Source organism: Sminthopsis crassicaudata, chromosome 6, assembly GCF_048593235.1.
Source record: "Sminthopsis crassicaudata isolate SCR6 chromosome 6, ASM4859323v1, whole genome shotgun sequence".
Taxonomy (NCBI): domain Eukaryota; kingdom Metazoa; phylum Chordata; class Mammalia; order Dasyuromorphia; family Dasyuridae; genus Sminthopsis; species Sminthopsis crassicaudata.
Genome location: NC_133622.1, coordinates 75,848,043 through 75,868,854, shown reverse-complemented (window position 1 = coordinate 75,868,854; position 20,812 = coordinate 75,848,043). Strand labels below are relative to the sequence as shown.

The following is a 20,812-nucleotide window of genomic DNA, read 5'->3' as shown; positions in this document are numbered from 1 at the left end:
AGATTCAAATCCTAACTCTGATATTTATTAGTTGTGTGGCCACAGGAAATTCATTTAGCGTCAATGAGCCTTAGTTTTTTCATCTGTATTCCATAGAGTACCCAAACACTTGTGAGGGCCAAATAAGATTTACCAAGTGCTTTATAAAATTTGATGTGCTAATAAAAATATTAACAAAAACTTTTGGTTTTAAAGAAACCAAACCATTTTTATAGTTTGTTTTTTTAAACTGATGAAACATAGGCAAAATAAGACTTCTGAAGAATTTATAAAAAAAAAAAAAAGGAATATTGCAGAAATAGAAAAGGGTTTTGGTCTTGGGGCAAAGCTGAAAGGACACCCACTCAATGTCATGCCTTGGCATTTTGAAAATGAAATGAAACAGGAAGTGATGGCTATTTCACAGTCAAAATATCGTACATAGAAGGTCAAGTGCTTCTGACTCCAGTCACTATTTAAAACACTTCAACATTTCTGGATTCCAACGACTGACAGGCAATATGCAATAAAATACAACAATGGTAATTGGCACTGATTACATTTTTGATCAGTTCATACAATTCAGAACTCATTTGTTACTGAGCTTGTCAGACAAACCAGAGATACATTTAAAAAATCAAATTAAGCCTCCTGATTGAAGGTGTAGTCCTTTATAACTAGGACTAAATAATTCTGTTCTAAAGGCTTTGCCAACCAATTACTTCTGTAACTGAATATTCTCTCTCTCATTAAATCAATTATTTAAATCTCATTTTAACATACAAGTCAGATAACACTTTCAATCAGCTAGCTACCAGCAAATCACCATCTTAAAGTCCAAAAAGTTTCTTAAAAGGAATCTTTTATAACATGTTCAGCTAACAAGTTATCTGTTTGGTTTTGAGAACCATGGTATTTCTATGAAAAAAAATAAGTCTTCCTAGAATAAAAAGCAGCTGTCACATCAGCAGCTAATGACTGCATGGTGTCAATGCTGCTAATCCGCTATTAGATTTTCACTGTTTTCAAATAACTCAATCATTACTATCTCTTCTTTACAATAAGAGGCTGCATTTGGCTAGGTGGAATTTGTTGATAACATATTTGGAAGCTTTGAAATACATTATAAGCAGTCATTCAGAAAGTATGTTTTGCTTTTAAAAAAAAATAGAAAAGAAAAATGATCTCATTCCATTTCTTGCAAAGAACCCAACTTAAAAGAACTAGGAGGAAACTAAAATAATAAGCACAACAAATCAATTTGCAGGTCCACAGAATGAGCATACTTGGGAGCTAGTTCCATGCTTATAATTAACATGATCATTTCAAGGGAAATGGAGAGTGTATGATAATTCTACCTCTGCAGAGATCTCCTAGAACTGCTATCATTGACATTTATCCCATCCTGAAGAACTCAAGAAGTTTTAGAAAAACAAGATTTTATGACCCAAATCTCAGATGAATCAACTAAGGTTAATATATAAGAAGCAATGGGGTTTCTTTTCAAAACCCACTCCCACATTCCACTCCTCCTATGTTCTGGGACTGGGGCTTTAAAATGTTCCATGGCTAAAGTAAGCAGGGTAATTCTCTTAAAAAATGGATTTCTGCTTTTTTTCACAGTTCCTTTTTTATCTTCTATTTCCCTATTTCCAAAAAAAAAAAATTTGTTTTTAAATAAATCTTCCTGAACTTTTTATCCTTCAATTTTAGAAACTCAACAGGATCCATATTGTTATTTTATCCTATCACATAATTTTTCATCTTCTCACCAATCCAATTTCCTGATTTTTTCATACCATAGGGAGAAAAAAGGAAGAAGAGCAGAAAAATGAAGAGCAAGAAATATATTTACTACTCATGCATCTTATTCTTAATCCACCTTATCACTCTTCTTATTCTCACCCCACCCCATTTGCCAAAGATGGTGACTCACTCAGAGTTACAAAGAGCTAATATTTCTTTCCTCAGCAAAAGGTTCAGTATTTAGACTAAATGAGTTTCAAGGGAAGATGGAGAAAAAACAGATGTAAGGATAAAGGGAAAGGGGGATGATGTGAAAGCAAACAGAAGGGGATGTTCATATCTAGGGTTCAGTTATCTTTAATGAGAGAAAAAAACTAAGGCAGCTGCTGCTACCTCCAACTATACTGATGATAACAGAATCACTTGTGGTAGATACAAAAGGAATAGAATACTTTGTTTCAGAGGAGAGAAAAAGCAAAGCAAGAAACAGAACTGAGAAAGTTGTGTAGAAGTTGAAGAATGAATAGCGTCTAGTACATCTCCTTCCCCTCCCCTCATTATTTCTCTTCTCCCCAACTACTGGTAAGCCGTTTAACACCTTCACACTTAGAGAAAACAACTAGCAACAACAATTACTGTTTTAAGTAAAGGGGAAAGGGGTAGTTAAAAAAAAATAAAGTGGGATAGAAGAAAGATATTTTTCTTGATTTTATTCTAAAAATGTAAATGAGAAGACATATACAAGGGCCAGCAGGGACATATAAGTAAATTCAGCATTCCTCTCCATCTATAAATTACTATAAGTATTCATATATGGTACCCAAGGCACCCAAAACATTTAAACTAAGCTATATACAAATATAATAACTTATGTTGAAAGAGTCAGGAGGCAGACATAAGTAAAATGGTAAGCAGTCTCAATGGATATAGCAAGTTATTAGGAATAAAAAGGGAACTAGATAAAATACTTCACTTTTAGGGATGGATATGGCCATGCATTTTACCTATGTCACATTACATAAATGGTGAAAATTTTGTGCTTCTTTAAAGAAAAAATATTTCAATAACAACAACAAAAAATCCATTGTGAAAATGCTACCTTGAAGTCATTGTTTTAATAGAAGAAATGTCCAAAAATATAATAGTCTAGTGCCATAAAGCTCACAGACAAATTAAAAAAGATTAAGTCCGTCAAGTTACTCTCTTGTTAGCTTAGAGTTAGAAGTCAATAGTCAAAATTTGACAACTACTACTACTACTTTGTGCAGCTTTTTTTACTTAGGATAAAATAAATGCACAAAGATGAGCCTGATAAAGGGAGTTGGTGGAAGTCAAGGAAAAAATAAACCCACTAATATTCTCCAAAAAAAAAAAAAAAAAAATCCAAAAGGGAAAAAAAATCCTAAAGAACTCAAATTAGATAGATGTTAACACATGGGTTTAAATTCAGAATAGCTCAGTGTACAGCGCCTGGTCTGGAGTCAAAAATTCTTGGGTTCAAATCTAGCTTCAGACACTTACTAGCTATATGATCTTGAGCAAGTCCCTCAACTCTGTGTGCCTCAGTTTCCAATGTGTAAAATGAGCTGAAGAAGAAAATGGCAAATCACTCTATTATCTTTGCCAAGAAAACCTCAAATAGGGTCATGAAGAATTAGGCACAATTGAAAAAATGACTGAACAAGAGTTTTTAGTCAACACACATGGTAAGGATTTTAGTTAGATCTAAAAATTAACTCTTCTGATATCGATGCTTCCCAAATATTTAAGGAACCTACATTTTTCTCAATGTCCTAAAAGAAGGGAGCATAGCATAATGGCAAGAATATTGAACTTGGAAGTAGAAGACCTCATTTAAGTCCCACTTCAGAAACCTGCTGTGTGACTATAAACAAGACATTAACCTTTGGGTCTTGATTTTCTCATTTGGAAAATGAGGTAATCATAGCATATCTCTCACAGGGTTGCTATAAAGATTAAATCAGATAATGCATAGAAAGCACTTTCCAAACCTCAAAGCCTTATGGAAATGTCCAGTGTAACTGAGAACCTATGTAGTCTAATAGATCTGGAATTAGTAAGACTACTTACAAGTCCTAGGAGTCAGCAAGATGGGGCAATAGATAAAGCCCTGGGCCTGGAATCACTTACTAGTTGTGTAACCCTGGGCAAAATGCTTATCTTAAGCCTCAGTTTCCTCATCTGGCAACCAGAACAGCAGATATCTCACACAGTCACTGTAAGATAATCTATAGGCTAAATGTTGTAAACTTTAAAGTGCCAGATAAGCATTTCAAAAGCACCCTAATCTAGTATCCTTCCTGTTAAACAGTCTGATACCCTAATATCTTTGCCACCTGGAGTATGAAGTTAATGAGAATTTTCTCCAACAGCATAATTGATTCTGTGTCATCCCTTTCTTTTCGGCCTTCACAACTCTGTAGCTCAAAAATAAATATAAATAAAGTTTTACTTATTCAATCTGTGGGGAATTATTAGAGGCAGAAAAGGAATACACGCACCAATACCCAGGACCATGTTGGGTAAACACATTTAAGCTACAGACTGCACTTTAAGATGCCTCAAATGAGGAAATGATCTGGCCAGTGGAGTTGAGGACACACAAAGAGAAATTAATCATGGATTTGGTGGTAGAGGGGGAAAAAAAAAAAAAAAAAAAAAAAAAAAACTTTGTTCAGACTATCCTTGAACATGGGGAACTGAGTAATAAAAAACGTACTGAGGTTATCATGGCAAAATTAATCCACTACCTAGGCAAGGAGCACCCTGCACACAGTTGGTGCTTAATAGATGTTGGCTGAGTTGAAAATAAGGGGAGACAGGGAACCTCTGGATCCTATGTTTTCCATCCAACATTTCTTTCTGTTTTGATACCAATATAATCTTCCGCTTTGGGTCCTTAGAACACAAATCTCAGAAACGAGGAAAAAGTGTTTCTAATTTTAAAATTAAGCAAAAGCAGATGCTGAAATCCCCATTAAACTCTTCCAGCTGCTACTGAACCACTGGCAACCTGAGTTCTATTTAATTTGGAGACCGCTAATGGTAAACGGGAACACCGGCCTGCCAAAACCTTATGCCCCAGTCAGACCAGAGAGTCCAAAAATGCAAGGCCCCGGAAAGCAGACGCTGCATTCTAACAGAGTTGTCCGAGGGGATGGGACAAGTAAGTCTGCCTTGGGATAACGAGAGAGAGACTGCCGCTCGTGGGGTCGCTCGTCCCACTCTCTCAAGAGTCCCACAGACTCCTTGCACCCAGACTGGGGGGTGCAGGCAACTCTAAATGCACCCACAGAATACCTGAGGGCATTGTTAATATTGAGTAATTAAAGTGAGATATCCTATAAATTAATAGTTAGCAAAGGTCATTATGACAGATTGCCATCACTCTGGACGAGATGGAGGAGGAGGAAGGGCCATGGGGCAGGGGGCGAGGGGTACAGGTGGCAGTGAATCGGCAGTGGCGTCAGATATAAAAAGCGCTTTGTCATTCACAGAATGTCTTGGGTAATAAAATGAATTCACTTTCTGGTTTCCTCCAGCCTGCCGTGCCAAAGAACACTGTGTTATCAGCACAGATGGAGCGTGCCTGGATCTGGAGGAGAGCCTGATGCAAACTGCATACAAGCCACTCTGAATACCAATGAAGCCCCAAGAATCAGCCCCGTGCTGTCGGAAGTGACAGGTCTGGAAGCTCTAGAAAAAAATGAACTAATCCCAGTGGTCTTGTCGAACCTCATGTACTGGCAGGATCCTGGCCGGGCAGTCTGCAAACCAGACAGATGGATAGGAAGGACCCGGAGGCTGACGGATTTGGGGCTGGGGCTCTGAGTTCAGATTCTCCCTCTACTTGTTACCTGGGTGACCTTGGACAAAACTATTTAACTTTCTCCGGCCTCTGTTTTCTTATCTGGGAACACAGAACTCCCAAATCCTGTTCTTTGTTAGAAAAGGCAAGGTAGGGCGGGTACCCAACTCTGTCAATTTAATCTTCTAACCTAAAAAAGTGAAGGAGTAGGGGAGAGGCTCCACTGACAAATATTAATGCTTCCTTCTAAGTAATCCATCATTGATCAGCAGTCAATGTGCCTAGATTCCAGGAGTAATACCAATTCTATAGCCCTAATAGGTATTACAAAATTAAGTTAATAGATTTATTTATTATAGATTGGTGTATATATAAAGATTGTATTTATAAATTCAAAGATAAGTTAAATTCATAATAATATTAAATAAAATAATAAAAAGTATGGTTTAAAAAAAATTATAAAAGAGGCATACCCATCAACACACTCAGAAGTCTCTGGACCTTTGAACTCACCCCCACAACTCTGTACAGTCCTTGATCATTTATACCTATGTGGGAGACAAAAAAAAAAAAAAAAAAAAAAAAGTGAGCAAGAATATATTACATAATCTTTTAAAAGACCAAAACACTTTCATCACTAAATAATTAATTCCAGAACATCAAACACTAGCAAAACTTTGTCAAGTCTCTGAAAATAAGGCATGTGACAAAAACAGCTGTCTAGCAACAGCACTGGGCCATAAACCATGATTGGAAAATGATTTCCTATTTTTAAAAAATGATTCGCCCTTCCTCCTCTTCTTCCCCCTTGATATCATCCCACACCATTTCCTCCTCTTTTGTTCCTAAGAAGTAAGTGGCCCTTCTTACTCCTGATGATAGCATAATCAATAGTCGGCCTATATTCTCCAGCAAATTGTTCCTTCCAGCAGACCTTTCCTTTGAATCTCTCCCTACATTACTTCCACTTTGCTTCATACAAACACTTCCAAGTCTCTCCAGCCCTTAAAAATTCTCACTTTATTTCTCCATTCTTACTAGTTATGCTAGAATTCTCCTTCATAGACAAATTCCTTGAAAAATCTACCATTATTCCTCTCTCACTTCTCCTCTCACTCTCTTCAGACCACCAATAATCTAATTTACAACCACATTATTCAAATGAAACTGTTCTCTTTAAAGTTGTTGATGAGCTCTTCCCTGAGAAACCTAATGGCCTCTTCTAAATGCTCATCTTCTGGACCTTTCTGCATCACTTGATATCGGTGACTATCCCATCCTCTGAGACACTCCCTGCTATGGATTTTGGGGGATACTCTTCCAATTAAACAGGGGACTAAGCCAAGGTTCATGCTGCAAGCCCTCTTCTTTTTTTATAATTCATTTGGTGACTTTACTCTTATAGGTTTCAATTATCATCTCCATATATATGAACTCTCTCTAGACTAACCCTAGCCTCGCTCCTGACTTCAGTTTCACATGCTAATTCGCCTGCTAATTGCCCATTCCAAACTAGTCAATGTTATTATAATTAACTGTTATTTAGTATATATTATGTATAATAATTATATGTATAATATATATCACATATGTGATCTATGTGATATATAACATATTATATTACACATATAATATATGATATATAATGTAATATAACATAATATAATATATAATATAATATAACGTGACATAATATAATATATCATCCTGCAGGTATCTCAAACTCAACATATCAGGAACACAATTCACTACTGTTCACCCAAAACACAATCCATTTCTATATTCCTGGCAAGGGCACTTCCATACTTCCAGTCAAGCAGGTTTGCAACTTGAGGTCAACTTCAACTCTTAACTCACCCCACATATTCAGCCAGCTGCCAAGTCTTACCATGTCTACTGCCATAATTCCTCTCACACCCATTCCTTTCCAGCTCACATCTGCAGAGTTCAGAACTTTGTTGCCTCGACTCATGCAATAACCAGATACTCTCTACCTCAAACTTCTCTCAAGCCTAATTCATCTTCCACACAACTGCTGAATGATATTTGAAAGAGTCACTTCCATACTCAATGACCTTCAATGGGCTCCTATTATCGCTAAAACTCCTCTATTTGGCATTTAAATCTCTATGCAGACCTGGGCCTTTCAGTTCTTTTAGAGTTCATTCTCTTCAATCATATACCCTGGAATCAACCCATACAACTTATACTCTTCCCTCTTTGTATCGTGGGACTAATTGTCCTTTATACCTGAAATACTCTTTTTTCTTCTTTGTCATAAGATTCCTGGTCTCCTTTAAGACTCAGTTCAAGGGCCTTCTTAGACAAGAAGATTTTATTGACTCCACCACTGATGCATATTTCAAAAATCTTGCATATGATGTCTTCCCCATTTGAAAGGAAGTTCCCAGAAGGTGGGAGTATGTTGACTTTTTCTTTGTATTTTTGTATAATGGTTGGCAGAATGGGGATTTAGGAACATTTGTTGACTGATCCAACTTGTTTGATCAACTGATTGATTTAGAATCAGTGCAATATGTCCACTTCTGGATTAATGGAAAGTATTTGGATTCTAAGAACATGGGTTCAAATCCCAGCTCTACTATTTAATGTGGATTCTTTGTGACTTTGGACATATCACTTAACACCTCAATTTCCTCATCTACTGAGAGAGAAAAAAAAAAAAAAAAAAAAAAAAAAAAGAGGAAGGAAGGTAGAATAAATTACCTATAAAGTACCTTTCCATCTAAATTCACGCCACTAAGACACCTGTGTTCCCATTGATATGGAAATGTGGAAATGCATCCTTTCTACAGAGAGGCAGTTCCTCTCCAGTTTATAGCCTTAGAGAGTTACCTGAAAAAGATTAACTGATTTGCCCATGATCACAAAGTCAGTGTAAGGAGTAAGACTCGTCTGAGTTTTCCTATCTCTGAAGGTAGACTTGTATCTAATGCATAACATGAAGATATGTTTAATATTTTGAAAAGTGGACTAGACCTACAATTTCACTGGCTTAGGGAATCCCTAATATCACTCAAAAATCATTCACTAAATATCTTCTGCATGTGAAAACTACTTCTAACAGCATAGGTCAGATTCTGCTTTGCAGCTTAGTTGCCAGGACTGACTGAAAAGGTAATTAATCCCATTCATCCTGCTTCTCTGTCCTCTGCATCAATGTTTCTGAAAGGGTGGTCCAGAGCATCCTGGGAGTTTCTGAAACCTTTTCAGATGACCTATGAATTGAAAATTAGTTTTATTTCTAATATAGTAAATAACTGTAATGTAACCCTTGTAAATAAAAAACTCTTTAAGACAGATAAAGGCAGAACAAAAGTTTGAAACTACTGCTCCATGCTATCCCACTTTTCTCATGCCATTCCGTTTAAATCTAAACTTCAATCAAGATTTAGAAGCAAGAATTATGAATATCTCACACACAATCCATAGACAAACAATTTTCAGCTTTATTACTACATTGTCTTGTAAATAAAATCTGATTTTGAGAAAATATAGTATGTCCACCTCCTAGATTAATGGTATTGGGATTTATAAACTAGTGGACCAGGAGACGTCAATTGTATGGATGATTTCCAAAGAGAAAAACTCCCACACAGTAGAATTAGAGTCACTTCCCAAGAACACTCAAGCTCAAATTCATTCAGCTCCAAAAAGGAATCATCATGCTTCTTCAAGAATATTTATACAACATTCCCATCGAGAAAAGACACCTCAGATTTTGGATTAAATCGAACCACACCATGGAAGCTGCTACCATCTCTAGCCAGGAAGCAAGCGAGTCAAAGTACAACTAGAAGGGAAAAAAGGAGGCAAGTGGGAAAAAATTAGTCAGAAATAACTTCCTATTTTTACATTTCTGAAGATTGGCAGCTTTTAGGCAGTGCATTTATTTTCTGTGAGGCTGATGTCATTTCTAACAAAAACACAAAGGCTGCCTGGCAAGGTAGGTGCATTTAACCCCCAACCTTTCCAAGATAAGAGAACTGAAATTATGATCATGGGAATTGGTTGAGTAATTTCTTTTCCTTTTTGTTTCTTCCTCACCAATACAGCTATATTCTTCTCTCCTTATCCTTTACTTGGCATATCCAGGTCACATAAACTTCCATTTTCTCCAGAGTCATAACTGTTTTTTCCTCTATCTCTTTCAATTGCTTCACTAACACTCATAGTACCAGGACATAGGAGGCTAATCCATTTCTGTGCTTATATTGTCTTTACAGAAAAAAAAAAAATAAAAGTCAGTCAGAGAGACAGTCTCTGACATGGTATAAAGATCAACTGCAAACCAGAACAAGCCAAGAGTTTAGTTTTGTTTTTTTTAACAGCAAACAGATGGTCAATGGGCAGGAAACTAAGAAGCTTTCTGAAATTGGGTTAAGAATGGAGAATAAAACAAAATATTTGTGGCATCATATCCTGTTGGAAAAAGAAAAACAACTAGAAACCTAATGAGTGCCAAATAACTGGATTATTAACGAATAAATTGTGGCATATGAATATAATTAAATAACATTGTATATAGGAAGACATAACAAACATGAGTAATTCTGAGAAATATAGGAAGATTTATACAGACACAGAGTGAAGCAAGTAAGAACCAGAAGAACAAAGCACACGAGGCTACACTAATGTGCAGGAAGAAAACACAGAAAAGTAGAAAAACTCAGATTATTGGCAGTTCTCTTGGTTCTCAGAGAAAAAAAGCCCTCATGTGAAAGGAGGAGAGATTAGAATAGATGGCATACACTAACATATGTAGCTGCTTTGTTAGTTTACTGAACATTTTCTTTATTACAAGTGTTCAATGAAGGACAGAGCCATATTGGGGGAATATCAAGGATTTTTTTTTTTAAGACGTCAAGGGGAAAATTAGGACCTCATTTCTTTCTCCAGATAGGATTTGTTCACAGAGTTTAAAATAAAAATAAAAATGCTTTTGAGAAAGAATTTAGAGAAAGGGGGACCCAATATGAGAAATTTAAAATAACTTGAGCAGAATGAAAGAAGTCAAATCTCTAAGTCATGTTCTGTAGTCAAACAAATGGGCTGCTGTGAAAACCGTCTAAAATACCTGTAGTATTGAAACAAGGATGTTACTTTTGCAATAATAATCACTGTGCTGGTAATTACTATCAGATAATTGATCAAGTTCAAATTCATCAGCCTGAGAGAAGCGAAGTTAATTGCTAATGTATAATGAGAGGTGCAGGGGGGAATTAATGCAGCTCAACATGGTTTTTACTTTTTAATGAAATTTAAATAAACCACTTATAAAAGCAATCTGGAAATGTTATTTAAAAGATATAGGACCACAGACTAGGAACTACATCAGAGGTCATGGAGTCAACCTCAGTCATTTTATAGATAATATAACTGAGGCACGGAGATGTTAAGTGATTTGCTTAAGATCACAGGATCACTGAGTGACAGAGCCAGCTCCTGGGACTCTATAACCCAGAGCTCTTCCCCTGAACCACACAGCAGCCATACTGTATTGGAGTGCAACAGAATCTTCCCATCTTCCTGTGTTAGCTGAGGCAGCTTCAGCCCAAGACCCTAAACAAGAAAGCACACTTTCAATAGCTATGAATGTACAGGTACAGAACCAGGTCATGACTGATCCACAGACATACTCTAGAGAAGTCCTGAAAACGTCCTCCAACCCCAACCCATTGCTCCCAGCTCTTTAGGACTTACAGAGCATTACCAAAATCATCAGCCTAAAATACAATTTCTGTGGGTGATCTCCCACATGAACCTGCAATCAATCATTCTATTGGATAAAAATCTAAAATCCCTGGACTACTGATCAATCAGCAGACATTTATTAAATTTGAGATGCAAAAATTTCTTAAAATGAAAGAACCTCTGACCTCAATAAGTTTGTATTGTAGGGCGAGATGACACGTGCAGATATGACACAAAATAAAGAAAATGTCAATTTTGGAGGGGAAGAGCACAAAAAGGGGAGTGGGAAGGAGCATTGAGAAGTTGATGTTCAGGAAAGTTTTCATATAGAAACTAGCATTTCATCACTTTTAATGGGAAGGGGAAAGAGAGACAGAGACAGAAAGGGGGGAGGAAGAGGGAAAGGCAGCTCTAGGTGACAAACTGTGTCAAGGCACTCCAGTGAGTGTCCTATTCGATAAACAACAAGAAATTCACTTTGGCTACACTGTAGCTTGCAAGAAAGGGAGTAATATAAACTATAGTGATATATAGAAACTATAGCAATATGAAGAAACTGTGGCCAAGAAGGGAAAGGTTTTAAAAACCAAATAGCATAGCTTATACTTGATCCCAGAGGCAAGAGAGACTGCCGGAGTTTATGGAGTAGGGCAGTGACGCAGGCAGACATAAACGCTACAAAACTCATTTTGACAGATGTGTGCGGGATAGCTTGGGGGAAAGCATAGACTTGAGACAAAGGGACCAATTTAGAAACTGATGCAAGAGTCAAGGGAAAGGTGATATGCCTGATATGAATGCCTGCATGATGGATTAAATGAATGAAAGGGGATGAATACCGTTGTGGGCAGGTGAGCAAAGAGGGCATTCAAAAGATGCCCTGAGAGTAAAAATGGCCAGAGTTGGCAAAAAGTAGGGTGAGAAGGAGACAAGGGAAGGATCACACCAAGGTTGAAAAAGGATGGTGACTAGACAAAGAGGGAACATTAAAAGAGGATGTAAACAGAACGAATTCAATTGGGTTGGCTATACTTATGGGTCAGCCAATTGAAATATTTAATAGGCAGTTTGAGATGTGTGACGGGAGCTCAGGAGAGAGCCTAGGTTTGGATTCATTTTCATAGAAATAATTAAACTCCTGGAAGATGATTTAGTCATCAAGTGAAAGATTGTAGAGAGATTAGAAGAAGTCTCCAAAGCAAGCCTTGGGACATGCTCATAGTCAGGGGTCATGATATGACTGATAAATCAACAAAGAATGAAAAAACGGTCATTTAATTATAGAGGAATCAAGAAAGATCAGTGTCACAAAAACTTAGAAAGCAAAGAGAAGGGAGATCAACAATTTCAAACCCTGCAGAGAGATTGAGAAGGAAAAGAGGTGAAAACAGACCATGATATTTGATAATTAGAGATTACTGATAACTCTACAGAGAACAGGCTATCATTTAGGACCCCTGTCATCCACTCACTCCATCTTGCCTGGTCAATGCTATTTTCTAACACAAATCTTCTAACCAATCAGACCTTCTATATTCCCCTCTTCCCACCAGCACCTCAAATATAAAAAGGCTCCAGTCCAGGCCTCTGTTTTTGCTACATATTCTCCCATGAACATCCACCAACCTAAGGGTTATACTTCAGGTCTTTTGTGGGTTTCGTTATTTAGTTGTGTCACTCATGTCCAATTCTTCATAGGGTTTTCTTGGCAGACATACTGGAGAGTTTTGCCATTTCCATCTCCAGCTCCCTTTTACATTTGAGGAAACTAAGGCAAGCAGGATTAAGTGACATATCTAGGTTCACACAAGTGATGCCTGAAGCCAGACTGGAATTGACTGGAGTCTTCCTGATTCCAGGCCCAGAGTACTACCCACCCCACCACCCAGTTGCCCATTCATTAACTCCGACTCCAGCCCACCCCTAAAAATCAGCATTCCTTGAGTGTCTCTGATCTTCGCCTCTCAATTCCTATGGAACTTCTCATCTAAAGTATACTTGGTTGTTGTCCTTTGTTCTGGAAGAGAATCAAAGTGATATCACTATGTTGGAGTCAAGTTAGTGTTTCCAACTGTGGCCAATCAGACCAATACAAGCTCAGAATGCTCTGCCACAGGTCAGACACAAATAGTCCCTATGAACATTTGGGGTGATTTCAGTAACTTTGTACATCTCGTGTTTCTTCTGAGCTAATATGCCACAGAACAACCACAATACTTGCAAGCTTACAAAGCAATGTGCATACATTATTTTCCTTAACGCTTGCACAAGTCCTTTAGGGACAGATATTACAGTCATTAATCCCCACTTTATACATAAGTTAACAGAGGCTTAGAGGTGACTTGCCCTTGATCACAGAGTTAATAAATGTCAGAAATGGGATATTAACCTGGATGGTTCTTGATACCAAGTCCTATAATTTTATCCACCATTTTTATTCACCAAACTGTCAATATCATTCTCAATTACAATCTACTGTTTCTAGTTCTCACTGTGTCTTTCCAATAATATTAAAAAATTACATTAAGGACAATGACCATATCTTCAACTTTTTTTTGTCATACTGTGCTAAAATTAATTTCAAACCAAATCCAATTAACAAGCATTTATCAGTTTAGGACTTCAAGAAAAAGATTTGAAGAAAGTGCTTTGGGTTTCAGTCAGGAGACTTCACATTAGAAAAAGCCTTCCATGGAACTCTACTTCAATAATATATGTATCAGTGGTCACTGTTATTACTAAAACAGTAGAGATTTGCAAGATGGCAAAAATAGTTAAAGGGCAATGGATTCAAACTGCCTAGAGATATTGGTACAAGATAAAAGGTAAAGTGACGACAAGGACTTCTCTGCTTCTTAAAATAGAAATAAGCATAGAAGGGCATTAGACTTGGGAATGGGAGAAGGATGGCATGGAGAATTTGTGAGGGGACAAGGAATGTAGAGAGTTGGGAAGGTCAAGTGCCCTTCACCTCACTGCTCCAACCCCTTAGCTCCTACTCTTCTTGCCTAGGCTCCCCAATTTTTAAAACTGCAATCATCAAATAGCTCTATATTGTCTGTCTCCACAAAGGTCCCAAACACATATGGAAATAGACCAAATCCAAACTAACTGATCTCGTGATTCCCCATGATGAACAGTGGTCTTAGCAATCCCAAGACACGAACTATTGTGCTCCAAAAATACTGCTGAGGGCCAGGTATGGCAGAAACCCCTTCATTGCCTCAGATATAAAAATAAATCATTTTCACTGAGGAGTCTGTAAGGGAGAAGCAACCTAGTGTGGGGAAACTCAAAAGGAAAAAACCCAGTGGAGAATATTTACGTAGAAAATATGGATAGGATTCCTAGGCCAAAAGAGGAGTTGACTAAAATGGGATGAAGATCCCCTCAAAGATAAGATCATCAGAATGATGTATGAACAATTAATTCCAACAAAGAATAAAAGAGATGAAGTATCTGAAAAGACAGTGAGGAAATAAAGTTGGTCTAAAGGCCATAAAAATTTTTTTGTTTGTGACATCATTAAAGTTATAATGAAAGATTGTTGTAGTGCTGCACTTACGGTGATTTAGAAATATAGCATCAGATTCTATGATTTCATAAAACTGAAATTCATACCAGTTTTACATTTACATTATGTCAGTTTTGTATTTCCTTTCAAATTCATGTCAACATTTTAAAAGTATTAATATTCATAGTAAAGAAATATTCATTCTTGAAAAAATTCAACATTTCAAATAAGTAATATGTATTTGTATGTGCATGTATGTGTGAATACAAATATACATACATATATATGTACACACATATACACACACACTGCAGATTTAGAATATACACATAACTCTGGCATGAATATACACAAATCAATATTTACCCATCTCATAGGCACTGCAAAGACAACTCCTCCCCTGCAGCATACGTCATGTACAAACACACACAAATATGCATGCATATATAAATATTAAGTAGCATTTAAAGTGTCTGCTTGTAATTATAAATATTAGCTGATTTAATCACTGGAAAGATTTTTGAGAGTAAGATAAAACGGAAAAAGATAATAAGTAATCACTGTAGGAAAAGAGTTGAGAAATACCTATAAAAGACAAGTCAGGAATGATATCATAGAAAGGGGATTACAAATAGAAAAGAAAGGAATTTTAATTATTCCCACCAGGTCATAGAATGAACTAAAATAAAAATAAGAAAGACTAATTATAAATAAATATAACATGGACTGTAATGTACTTGTGGTTTTAAATGTACAGGTTACACATTTCACAGATGATATCACTGGAATAAAGAAAAAATAAATATTTCACAGATACATAAAGCACATATACCCTTCCATTTTCATTAACACTTTATAGCTTTTCAAATTTTAGGCTAAAAAAAACCAACTACAGTGAGATTGAACCAGCAATAAAGGCAAGGCTAACTTTTAACAAATTAAAAGAGCTATCACTCTTCCTTATGAATATGCAATCTTTGAAATATTTTATTTTTACCATCTCTGTACACAGGAAAAAGAATCAATTATTTTTATTTAGTACTGATAGCATATTAGGCAATATTTTTTTAAGATCAGGAAGAAATAGAAGAGGATGGAGAAAGAATGAGGAGAAAAAGAAGGGGAAGGAGGAGGAGAAGAAAGAGGAGGAAGGAGGAGGAAGAGAGGAAGAAGGAGGAGGAGAGAAAGAAGAGAAAGAAGAGGAAGAAAGAAAAAGAAAAGAAGATGAAGAGAGGAAGATAAAAAGTTTAAAAAGATGAAGAAGAGAAGATGAAAACAAAGATGAAGAAAATGATGACAAAGAAGACAAAGAAGATGAAGACAACAATGAAGAAGACAAAGGACAAAGACAAATATGAAAACAATGATGACAACAGAGAAAGAGAAGAAGGAGGAGGAGGAGGAGGAGGAGGAGGAACAGGGGCAGCTTATAAATAATTCTAAGTAGAGTGGGGTGATCAAAGCTTTTATCAAGGATGCCAAAACTTAGACAAATTTTAAAATCACATCCAATCCTTCAGGAAGAGGAAAAACAATTGAACTTATTATCTACTTAAAATTTGTTAAAATATCTCCAAATGCCTCAAGGTGATGATTTCCTCTGGAGATAGAAAACTCCAATGAACTTCTTTCCCGACTGGTTTCACCCTGGCATCTACCATGGAAATAATCAATCCCAAAATAGCCATCGCGTGTTCCAGGGTTGCTACCATCCTTCCCACCACTAAGAAAGAAATTAGGGACACAATTTCTGCTTTTTAACCTCAGGCACAAAAATTGCTAGTCACTGCCCTCAAAACAGCATCAATCTTAAATTAAGTGAAACCTGTGGGAATCTATGCTCAATCACCTTATTGACTCTCTTTTAGGTCTCAGTTTCCTCATCTATGGATGGTTTTTCCATTCTAACTCTAAATAGAGAGCTCATCAACTCAAGTGACCTCTAGCTCTTGAATACCTCCATCTTCTATATTTCTTTTTCTTAAAAGGATATACTTGAATGAAAAGCTTTTTTTTTTTTAAGTTATAAGATTCTAAACACATTAATGTAGTTTTAGTTGTTTGGGAGGAAAGTAGTTCAAAACATGTAATTTTATCAATGAGAGGAATTCCAGAATGAAAACTTCCTCCATGCATGTATATCAGCAACCCCATTTGTACCTCAGAGATCTGCCAGGGTGTTTGAACCCAGTTTTTTTGGACATCAAATCTACCTAAGACTACTATGCTATTTTTCTAACAGAAAAAAAAATGCTTAATAATATTGCAAAATACCTATGTACAGGAAAAATTGGAGGAAGAAAGCTGGAATTTTTCATACTTTTTAATAACTATGTAAAGATAACAGACTCAGTCTTTGTCCTCCTTTTGGTGTCCAGCACTCCTTTTCCTTATCCTATTTTGATGGGAAGAAGTTGCCAATCAATTCACTCCATTCCTCTCCTCTTCCAAAGCCTTTTCCCTTCTTGTGGCTGCAATAAGATTATACAGGTGACAGATTTCTAACTTATTTAAGTATGTAGCACTAGAAAGTGTGTATTTATAAGACAATATCAACAGACTTTGCTACATGGAAGAGGCACTGGAAGGAATCAAGACGTTCCCAAGGTATATTTAGCTTAGTGGACAGAGTGATGGGTCTAGAGACAGAAAGACCCAATTTCAGATCCTGCCTCAGACAGAAGATTAATTTACTGCATGACGCAGAAAAAAATCATTTAACCTGTCTGCCTCAGTTTTTTCAACTGTCAAATAAGGATAATAGTACACCCCTCTCCCATGATGATTGATAAAGATAACAATGGTAGAGGATTTAGCACAATTTCTGAAATGTAATAGTTGCTTATGATATTCTTGTTTCCCTCCTCTTCCTTTCTTCCTTCCATGCAACTTCTGGCAGTTTAGGGAAGCCTAGGAGGACCTGAATTTAAATCTGGCCTCAGGCACTTAACACTTCCTAGCTGTGTGACTGGGTAAGTCACTTAATCCCAATTGCCATAGCAAAAAAAAAAAAAAAAAGAAAAAGAAAAAGAAAAAGAAGAAGAAAAAGAAAGAAAGAAAGAAAGAAAGAAAGAAAGAAAGAAAGAAAGAAAGAAAGAAAGAAAGAAAGAAAGAAAGAAAGAAAGAAAGAAAGAAAGAAAGAAAGAAAGAAAGAAAGAAAGAAAGAAAGAAAGAAAGAAAGAAAGAAAGAAAGAAAGAAAGAAAGAAAGAAAGAAAGAAAGAAAGAAAGAAAGAAAGAAAGAAAGAAAGAAAGAAAGAAAGAAAGAAAGAAAGAAAGAAAGAAAGAAAGAAAGAAAGAAAGAAAGAAAGAAAGAAAGAAAGAAAGAAATGTATAAAAAAAATGAATGAAATAATCTTTTTTTTCCATACATGTTGATAAGCTCCCTGAAATCTGTCCCCAGATCTAAGTTGGGGTCAATGGATGCACTTTAAGGGGTCAAAGGGAAGGATTACATGCTTTAACTGCAGAATTATGATTCTACAATCTCCACATCAGACTTTTTTTATTGGCTGCTACTTCTAGAGATACCAATCAAGAGAGAGTGAGGAAGAAAAATAGACTAGATGCAGCTTTGCAAGCCAAGAGTAGAGGCTGACTTTAGGGAATTTGAGTTTTGGTTTAGGAAATGTGAAAGTGAATGAGTATGCATCTGTCTCAGGAAGTGTGCCATCAAGAAATGCTTCATCTTACTACATGTATAACCTGTATCAGATTGATTGGCTTCTTGGAAAGGGGAGAAGGAAGGGTGGGAAAAAATGGAAATCAGATTCTTATAAAAATAAATATTGAAAATTAGTAAATATTTTTTAAAAAGAATAAAGAGAAATTCTTCCATTTAGCATAGGAGAGAGGAAGAAGAAAGGATCTACAATCAAATCAGACAGTGGTAGGAAAAAGGAAGATTTACATGAGTAAAGTCAATCTTCTGAATCTGTTTGTAAAGCAGCCAAAAAAATTCACCGAATATACTTCAACAGAAAACAAAGCTAAGGGAAATCAATTGTCCCAACTCAGAGTAAAATCCAAATTGCCGTTCCTCTTTCTTTTAGGATTTCTTTCCATCAGTTCTATTAAAACCATACTGGTTACAAATGAGGAACTTAAAAACCACGTCTCACTGCTGCCATCTGTCTCTATGTTTGCCTAAAGCCAGCCACAGCAGCATCAGTCAAGGAAAGAAAAACAATTTTGTACAGTACACTTTACCTGAGGTTATAAAAACCCAGATTATACACACTGGGATTGAATCTATCACTTACTACTCTTTGGTCTCCCCCTATTATTAATTACCTTTTCATTATTTCATTATTGTGTTCAAGAACACAAAAAAGGAGAAGCTGAGAAAGGGAATGCTGAGATTCCACTAAATGTTACTATTTGTTTAGTATCTCAGGTAGGGGAAAAGATCAACATAAAAGAATGTTGGCTGGACTTTGGCTTCAGAAATGCACTGCTGCATCAATGCCCTATGAGATGGCCCATGGAATTGGAAAAGCCACTCAATTGTCCATTCTCTTTGACCTGGTGATAGAAAGGTCACGAGCCAAAATACTCACAGCAACACTTTGTAGTAGCAACAGTGGGAGCGGATGTCTGCTAATGAAGGAATGGCTGAACAAATGGGAGCAGCAATACAATAAAATATGATATTGTAGCTCCAAAGCTACACAAATCTCCAAATATAAAAAATTGAGAGAAAGACGGGCATTTGTATGGTCAACAACATACAACATGAATATAAAAATTATTTTTTTTAATTTTTAAATTAAACCACATTTAATGATTAATTTTTTTAAAAATTATTTAAAACCACATTAATTACATCAGATCACAGATTATACATACTGTTTAATCTATATTCCAGAGAACTCATAGTAAAATATGCTTTCTTCATCAAAAAGGTAATGAAGTAAAGAAATTAAAAGTTGAAAAGTAACATAGAAATCATGGAGTCAAATTGAGTAATGAATTTAATTAAAAATGAGTAATTGAGGGGGCAGCTAGGTGGTACAGTGGATAGAGCACCAGCCCTGAAGTCAGGAGGACCTGAGTTCAAATATGGCCTCAGACAATTATTACTTCCTGGCTACATGACCTTGGGAAAGTTACTTACTTCCAATTGCCTCAGTAAAAATAGATAGATAGATAGATAGATAGATAGATAGATAGATAGATAGATAGATAGATAGATGGAGAGTAATTCAGGAAATTTAAGGAACTTCTCCAAAGTCACTACCCCAAATGGAAAAATAAGAACTTAGTTAAGCAAAACAATCCAATATAATTCTGTAGTTGAAAAGAGTACTGGATTTTTCAAGAAGGGGATTCTTGGGTAGCAGAGTTGGGATTTGGGATAGCAGGAGGAGAAAAATGTATTTGACAAAGTAATAGGAAAGTAAGAAACAAAAACTAAAAGCTTCAATAAAACTTTTAAGTAATGGGTAAATGAGAGACTAGAGTTATTTCCTTACACAAATTCCAGCTTTACCACTAATATGAATGACTGGGAAAGAAGTATTTAGCTATAGACAGGCTGGTAACCAATAGTGGCATTTTAAAAATAACATTGATTTTTCACCTCAATGGACAGATTTGCCTCCTTTGGCATCTCAACATTAGAGTTTTTAAATGTCTTTTTCTGTTTCCACACCGAGCTCCTAAAACCTGGCATTCAGTGGTATACTAAGCCATCACTTTTTTTTTTCTTTCTAAATACAGAACCAGAGCTTTCTGAAATCATACAATTGTCATCCTCCTCCCACTTCAATCACACCCAAGTAACAAGATAGTTTCATGTAATGACTACATACAGCCCTATTATCTTTCTCTCTATTCACCTTCTAAAGAACTCAAGAAGAAAGGTAGAAAAAATGGGAAGCAGCAAAAGGCAGAAAAGAGGGTTTAGAATGAGTGTAGAAAACTCACTCCCATGTAAAAACCAACCTATGTGCATCAGAGTTACTGCAATCACAAACCAAACCTCAAACCACAATCTCAGGGACTGTCAGAGAAATACAACAATAGAGAA

At 36.2% G+C, this 20,812-nt stretch overlaps 1 protein-coding gene across 1 annotated transcript in view; it reads right to left on the bottom strand.

Moving 5' to 3' along the window:
* ARHGAP10 (Rho GTPase activating protein 10) overlaps positions 1-20,812 on the bottom strand; it is a 340,816-nt gene that overhangs the window by 128,552 nt on the left and 191,452 nt on the right. Inside the window, exon 14 of the mRNA XM_074273693.1 lies at positions 6,028-6,102. Coding sequence (XP_074129794.1) covers positions 6,028-6,102 — 75 coding nt within the window. The remainder of the gene's footprint in view (positions 1-6,027; positions 6,103-20,812) is intronic.